The sequence below is a fragment of the Tenebrio molitor genome, chromosome 6 (genome assembly GCF_963966145.1).
Source record: "Tenebrio molitor chromosome 6, icTenMoli1.1, whole genome shotgun sequence".
NCBI lineage: Eukaryota > Metazoa > Arthropoda > Insecta > Coleoptera > Tenebrionidae > Tenebrio > Tenebrio molitor.
In genome coordinates, this window is record NC_091051.1 from 15,636,730 (window position 1) to 15,645,309 (window position 8,580).

Below are 8,580 nucleotides of genomic sequence, written 5' to 3' on the forward strand. Positions count from 1 at the left end.
GAGATCGGCAATAGTGCGTCCCATATTTAAAAAAGGTGACAAATTCGACGCTGCAAATTATAGACCTGTTAGTCTAACTTCCCTAGTGGTCAAGGCGATGGAGTCGATAATCTACGATCAGGTGGTTAGATTTCTTCTTGACTGTGATTTAATTCCATTGCAGCAACATGGCTTTCTACCAGGTAAATCTATCCAGTCTAACCTTCTCGCCTGTCTGGCAGATTGGACTAGGGAGGTTGATAACGGCAACTCGGTGGACGTACTGTATTTGGATTTCTCCAAGGCTTTTGATCGGGTTCCTAAGCGACGGCTAATCTCCAAACTACAGCACCTGGGAATATCAGGAAATCTCTTGGCGTGGATCAACGCTTTCTTAAGCGAACGTACTTTTTGTGTAAGGGTGGGCGAGTCATATAGTCGCCCTGTCAGGGTACACAGTGGGGTGCCGCAGGGTTCAGTGCTGGGACCCCTGCTTTTTATAGCCTATACTGCTGACCTTGGATGCATATTGAGATCGCCTTTTGCAATGTATGCTGATGATATTAAAGTATACAACATAAGCAACCAAAGTATGGCATTGGAGCAGGATCTCTTGGCCATTCATGACTGGTCCTGTGACTGGTTACTTCCTTTGAACTCGGATAAATGTGGCGTACTGCACATAGGTAACACCAACCCCAAACATATATATCGCATCAACGGCAAGGAACTGGCCAGTTTTGACAACTATCGTGATCTGGGTGTTACAGTCTCCTTTGATCTGTCTTGGTCCAATCATATTCTAAAAATAACTAAGAAGGCCAACTCCATGCTGTTCCTTCTAAACAAAGTCTTCCGCAAAAGTAGTCCAGCAATATTTGCGAAACTGTACAAGACATATGTCAGGCCTGTCTTGGAATTTGCGAACTGTGTTTGGACTCCTGTTTTACAGCGGGATATTCAATTGCTTGAGTCGGTTCAACGGAGAGCAACTAGAGTGCCGTTTGGCAGAAGCAGACCCCAGTATACAGCCAGGCTTTCTTTGATGGGCATTCCGAGTCTGTCAGCTAGGCGTGTGAGAGGTGACCTCCTGGTAGTTTTTCGCGCCTTGTCCTCTGAACAATCTCCTATTAGGCATTTGTTTACTCTGCACGAAGGGGGTCGCACACGTGGACACTCTTTGAAACTATTAAAGGACAGGTTCGTGACAACTGCAAGACAGTACTTTCTCACAAATAGAATTTTTGACCAATGGAATTCTCTTCCACCAGAGATTGTCAACTGTAAAACCGCTGATTCCTTTAAAGCAAAATATGACAGTCTCCTAAAGTCTAGACCACCAGATGGACTATAACGCTAAGCGCTACCTATACCAATAGCGCGGGCATAACAGGCTTCTGCCTCTGCCCGATCGCTGATCATAATAATAATAATAATAATAATAATATACAGGGTGTTTCTGAAATAGGTGCATTAATTTTAACTGGTAATAGAACTCGTCAAAAGGAACAACTTTTCTATGTATCATTTTGCCGAAAAACGATGTTTAATTCCAAAAAAAAAATTGGAGAGATTTTTCACTAAAATAGCCCTACGCCACTAAATACTGCAATGGCTAATTGAGATCAGCGCTAATATGAAAAAAACATCCATTCTCATCCAGGAAACGTGTTTTAACGCCGAAATCGAAATTCAAATAAATCTACCCGTATAGCAAAAAATCCACTTCGTAAGAATCTGGTTGTTTCACGTTTTTAGGTAGCTTAGTTTTGGAGATATGAACGGTTTTAGGAAAATCTTTCCTAGTTTTTACGCAACGTTTTTCCCCAAAATGGCAGAGAGAAAAGTTGTTCCGTTTGATGAGTTGTATTACCAGTTAAAATTAATGCACCTATTTCAGAAACACCCTGTATGTACAGGCTGATTCAAAACGAACGCACCCATATTAGCAGTTGCACAGAATAGAGTGAGAAGAACATAACAAAATAGAACAAAATGTTTTTCCCAGCTTCAATTAAAAGTTACAAGAGTGAAAATTTTAACCAAAAATGTTCTTGAAAAAATTTTTTTTTGTTCCAATAATTAGACAGAGTATTCATTCTATTGCAATAACTTTCACTAATTAAATTATTTTTCTTTTAGTCCCTTTGATTTTTTAAAATTTTTGTTACACAATTTTTGATTAAATCTTAGTCAATTAATCATTTGCTTTTACATGTCAACAACAGAAATCAAAATCCAGAAATATGAGAAAAAACAAAAAAGCATCAGGTTACAAGTAGTTGGTGTGGTCATTTTAATACACCCTGTATATCTTTTAAGAGTTGATAAAGACACACAATACGAGTACATAAATATTAAAAAAAAAGTCAAACGTTTTTAAACAAAGAATAAAAAAAGGAATAGACAATAAAAAAAGAAAAGTCAGAAAACAATCGCACCAAAGATTTAATGTCTAACATGAGTTGTAAGAGAAGATAATGAACTGAAGAAAAGTAGATGACCACCGCAGAAGTCGTAAAATAAAATAACGAAATACTAAACAATAATCGAGTTTAGACAAGTAATATGAAAACATAAATAATTATTGAAGCCCGAGTAATGGGCAGCAAAAAGTAAAAACGGAAGAAATGAGGAAGAATACACCGAACAAAAAGAATATTCTTCCAGAAAATAATCAGAAAAGAACAGGGTAATAAAAGAAAATCTAGAGAAAAATTGTACTGCGTGAGCAACAATTACTGTTTGAGTTGGCAATAAAAAATTTTGCTTGCATTGGCAAGACTGTGAATTGCACCTATTTCCCATTTTTTTATTGTCATTATTGACAGCTGCCGGAAATTTTAATTTTAAACGTCTTGGTTGTTGTAATCATTTATTGATAATGGGAGTCACTTGGAGTAGCACCTTTAAATTAAATGCCTTTTCCTCGCTCTAACTTGTTGGTTTTTAAAAATTCCTCATTTTTCAATAAACCGTTGCTCTACATCACACATATAGTCGATTTCATATAAATGTTCATCAAGTGAGCTGTGCATGTTGTAAAGGCACCTTTAGTTTAGCTACATTGCGTAAGTCACATTTATGAAGGTCATGTCCAATAAATCTTTACTTGGTAAAAATACAAAGACAGAAACAAATAAGAATTACTTTAATTTAATCAGTAAAAAGAGTTAGGTAACATTGCTTTTGAAATCAGCAATGTTAAAACGGACAAAATCGTCAAATCGTCAAATCGGGCGAGCAACTTTGAAAGTCAAAGTCACTAGCTTTGGCTTTAATACCAACAGAAAATCAGATTTTCATGGCCTGCTTAGATGCACATTTATATGAAATTGAGTGTAGGTACAATCGCGGCCATCCAAAAGTTAACGATAGCTTGCGAAAATTTTCGTATTTTTCGTTAGATTAAATCAGGATGTATTCATTGGCGTTCGTGCAGCAGGCGTTACTATTTTAATAATAAAAAGTTGTAACAAATAATTTTTAATAAAAATGAGTCTGAGAAGTAATTAATACATTATTAAAGTGAAAGTAAACTTTAGTAAAGAAGCCTTTCCAACACCTATTCGTATTGGCCTCGCAAGCCTGTTTTTTTGCCAACGCCTCTTTATATTGAAGATGCAAGTCTTACTGCAATGTAATTCTCTCGCCACAGCAGCCAATGACCAATTTTCTTCTAGCTTTGCAATAGCCCTAGCTGTCGGAGTGAGATGTGGCATTTAAAAAAAAATAGTTTCAATAATTTTTTTAACGCTAGTGTCAAACTTTGACATTTTAGGACGCCTATGATTTAAAGTAAAAATCAAACTATAAAAAATCGTTTACTTTTGGATGGCCGCGATAGTACATAACCCAATTTTCGGGGATCTATCAAATACGTCATTTCCGGTTATGTGACAAACTTAGCAAACAGGGACGCAAAAAGTCACCATAGGTTTATTGCCAAGTCAAACAGTAATTGTTGCTAATGTGGTAGTGGTAGCACATAAAGGTGCAATAGAAGTACGAGGTCATTATAAATGTTTGTAACAACTAGTAGGCGTAGCGGCGCACTTAAAGCATAGCCCACAGCCACCTACGATGGTAGGTGGTAGTGGTATGATTAATGACCCCGTAGAAAAGCAAGAATGTATAAATTCGAAAATAAAAAGAATTGCATGATTTTTGTGTAGGAAAAAAAGAAGATATATGAGATCTTAAAGAAAAATATTAAAAAAGTACAAAAAAAAGCTGCAAATAAGAAAGCAACTTTAATCCAATGCTTTATAAAAACAAAATAATATTAGTAGGTATCCTAAATTTTAAAATTTCAACATATCAAAAAACTGTAATTTTACAAAATCATTGAATGTTATTCTGCAGAAGAAAATGGCAATAGACTATGTTGAGAAGAAATAAATGTGTGAAAATATGTGCTTCGCAGCTCTGCCAAGATGCAGCTTATGGAATAAGCCCTTACCGACGTCGCACACCAAGGAACCCGGTTCTAAGTCTTGGAGGAATTGCTGTACTTTGGGCCAGGGCTTGCTTCTGGGGTTGTCGTAGAATTGCTCATAGACGTCGTGCACGTAGGCCTGCTCGAGAGCAACGCTTCGTGCCACACGCTCATCCACCGGCATGATCAATCAAGTCCTTTCGAAAACCTGTAATGGAAAAAATCAAATCACGGCAGATAAAGGAGATTGTGCCACATCCATACGACACGTCATCATCAAACTCGGAAGTTTCATGTAATTCAGGAAGTGGAATCGACTGTGCCCCATAAAATATTCATTTATTCCATGAACGTAACCGCACTTGCGATCAAAACTAAAAACTGATGAAATTGAAAAAAAAAAGTTTGCTTCTTGTTTGCCACGTCCGAGCTATAACTTTTTGCAGCAGATGGTGAAGTGGCGCGTTTGCTTCGAATAGGGGATCAATGAAATATTGGAGTATTGTCAAAATACGGCCATTTAGGAGAAAAACGTCGATTACGCTATAAATTATACGCACACGGGGCGACAATGTGGATTTTTTACTCCATTTATCAAAACACGACACGAACATTTAACATTTGTTAACTCAACGAATTTGTTTCATTCTAATTACGATTTTATGCTAATCTTATGTTGATTCCGTTAATAATTAACGAATTTAATGCCGACCGTTTTCGGATTTATTCATCTCATTTTTTTTCACCCCTACGTGGATTAATCTCCTCTCCCGAGGGCGGCCTTGGTCGAAGCCTCCACTTCTTCAGACTCTAATGATTCATGAGCTAGTGGTCTAGAATTTATTATGCGTTGAACTTTGTTTAATAAGGTTCTAAGCACGTATTCTGAGATATCGTTCTTTGAGAACTTCTTGAGAACGCTTATGTGCAGAGGAATGGAATAATATTAGGGAAATATGCCACGAATTTACACGGCGCTGGATTTAACACATAGCTATTTTGATTATTGATTGGCTAAACCGATAATACCTCTCACTTTTAAATTAACATTAACATCATTCGAGGAAATCAAAAAGAAACACGTTTTTCTATCAATCTAAAAAACACATTTCCTTCGCTACGATGTTCTCTATAAACAAATAGTCGCAGCAGTCACTTTTGACATTTATACAATTTATGTCAACATTGACACAACATCGCATGTATGTTGTAGTTCCAATACGGGAACCACATTATTTCGTGTGATCAATACGAATACGAAGAATATTTTCGCTGCACTTCCGTCTTGATCATCTGATAATTGTCACTTTTGACATATATTATTAACGTATCCATGGCAACGCTGAATAAAGCCCAGACACGAGTTCGAACACTCTCTACATATTGGCCTCAAAAATTATATTGATCTGGTGGCACTTTTCCAAAACCATCACAATAAACTTGACGACAATTGCGTGGAAAACCAGTCAATGTAAAATTTATTTCTACGGAAAAACTAGCTGTAAATAAGGTATGAAAAATTGTAACACATCGTCCAAGTGGAAAAGTTTTGTTCCATCTAAAGTAATAATAATTATTTTCACAGCGTGAAAAACACTTTGACAATAAATTTTAAATTGTTCCTTGTATCATTTTGTAAAGCAGCTCTCAGGGCAATGCACGAGGAATGATCGTAACTTTTTATTTTATAAACCATCAATCAATACTGATTTTATAGACAGTTTTGGGGTAAGTATTATGTATCGAGTGAATGTCAACGATCTGTGTCTTACACCCATATTTACGCTACGAGAAATTGAAATTGATAATAATAAATTTTTACAAGAATCTTACAAAATCTGAATTATAATTTTCAACGGGCATTCATTTAATTGCTTCATCAATTGCTCCCTTGTGACACACTTTGCCCACCCAATTTTATTCGTTTGACTGTATAAAAATGTAATAGGGGATGATGTACAGTATACGTAATCGTTGCATGCCACAACAAAGAAACAGTTAATATTTAATAGAGTGCAATCCAACTAAATCGATGTAATTATGGTGTGTGGATCGGCAATGAGGTTCGATTGCAATAATAGTAAGTTGTGGCGGAAAGCTAATCGCAATGTTTGTAAAAAAATTCCCGGCGCATCCACCATTTTCGCGAAGCTCGGTATTTGGCGGTTAAGAAATGTCGATTTAAAAATAGTTAGGGTTGAGAAAACGTGACTGGATTAATGATGCAGATTTGTCAATGATCTGTGGACTTGTCTAAACTATGACCTATATTGAAATAAATCGATATGATACGCGCGTCAGACACCGTCGTCTAAAAATACCATCAAACGGTTTGATACCGAAAACGCACCCCCATAACGGTTAAGGATGACCGGGGCTCTTAAAATAAATTAGGTTGGGATTAATGAGCGCAGGGCTTTATCGTCCAGTGAATCCCCGTTTTTATTCGAGTTGGTCGCGGGAGACGGTGTCGGTTTTATGAATGAGCCGGAATGCGGATATGGCGACGAATTTGTTCATATTATTCGTTTTTGATTGGTGTTACATGTTGTCGGGCAATAATCGGCATAATCTTGAATGAAATTATCACTCCCTTCCTTATCAGACGCTCGTTATCGGCTTATTACGAGCTAACGTGTAGTTCGAGTCGGTTGTTAACGGTGTGTAATCAAAAAATGTCGTGATAACCGGCACAGACCGAAAATAAACGTTCGGGGATTGTCTACGGCCCAGCAACGGTATCCAAGATCCAGCATACCGTATTGATCCGTATTTTCTCCATCTCTATCTCTTCTTTCACCCACATTTTACCTCATGTCTATTTCGTCGGTTCATTCACGAATCTGCCCACAACATGGTCGCGAACTGTCAAAATTGGCACCCGCACGACAATCATCCATCGACAGCACCCATCGAGATGGAGATAGAAAGGACTGGGGGGTGGGAATCGGACGAGAACGTTCCCCACACTTACTTTTTCGTTGTTCTTCCTCCGGTGGTGGTTTTAGCTGATCGATGTGTAACACTCTATCACAGACATTTTCACTGGTCGCGACGCGTTTTGCGGAATTAACTGACAACAACCCCGATTGTAATACATCCTCAGCGTATTTCCAAGCCAGACTAACTGTGGAGGCGGTTTTGACGTCACAGACATGCGCCGCGACGCCATCGACGACGTCGAGACGCATACAATTTTAAACGGGCAATTAATGTTCGCCTGATCTATCCGGTCCGATCGGGTCCATTACGCCCCCAGGAACTGATAAGTGGAGGAAACGTTGGAAACCGGTTTTCGGAAAAATCCCCGGGTTTGGGGTCGTTCTTGGAGATTTGCCGGTCACGGACTGACAGTCCGAGACGCGATCGGAGGCGCAATTCGGTTAATTTGGGCCGTCGAGGGCGCCGAGAAGGGCTGCTGCACTCGGGGCTGCATGCGTGCATCGTCAGCCGTTACCCCGGTAACCCATTGAGGGCCTCTGACGTCAGTCTTCATTCGGGGAAATCATTTGCCGTTGCCGCAGAAGTGGAGGTGACGACGATGACTCCTCGACTCTGCGATTGGTCCGCCTTTCGGCTACGTCACTCTGCCCACGTCCACGTTACGATCAGATCGATATTATTCATCCCCGATAGAGTGTTATCCTTTTGGATTTTCTCATTCCTCATTAACAGATTTATCACTGTCGCACCTTCTTTACTGTCATCATTTACCGATTTTACGGGCGCGATCGATTTCCCCCCGAAATAAAAGCGACCTGTCTCGCGGGGGGGATTTTTGCGGAGCCCCGGCCGAAAACGGAAGCTCTTCTTTTATGACATTCCACGTATTCAGACATTTTTTTATAGCCAATAAAGACAATTTTACACTGAATGGCGATAAAAGAGGGGAATTTTACTGATTTGAGTACTGTTTGAATGTGTGTGCTTAGTGTGTGGGAGGAAAAGAATGAATTCGACCGAAGGGATGGAGCTCCTGTGCGAAAACAAACGAGAAATTACAAAATCGAGACATGATTTATGGATTCGCTTATAAACAGTTCGGTCCTAAATCTGGTCCAGACGCAGACTAGGAATGCATACGAAACCATCAAATCTGGAACTCTGGTAATAGGATATCAGGACGAACAATGGATGGCCAGGGACACTAAAGCAATTATCGT

The 8,580-nt window shown here is 38.9% G+C and overlaps 1 protein-coding gene across 2 annotated transcripts in view; it reads right to left on the reverse strand.

Annotated features, from left to right (window-relative positions):
- fid (fire dancer) overlaps window positions 1-7,536 on the reverse strand; it is a 26,083-nt gene extending 18,547 nt beyond the window's left edge. For both annotated transcript variants that reach the window (XM_069049884.1, XM_069049883.1), the window contains exons 1-2: window positions 7,392-7,536; window positions 4,442-4,625 (exon numbers count right to left, since the gene is read on the reverse strand). In XM_069049884.1, coding sequence (XP_068905985.1) covers window positions 4,442-4,601 — 160 coding nt within the window. In that variant the 5' untranslated portion in view covers window positions 4,602-4,625; window positions 7,392-7,536. The remainder of the gene's footprint in view (window positions 1-4,441; window positions 4,626-7,391) is intronic.
- Window positions 7,537-8,580: the final 1,044 nt, after the last annotated feature.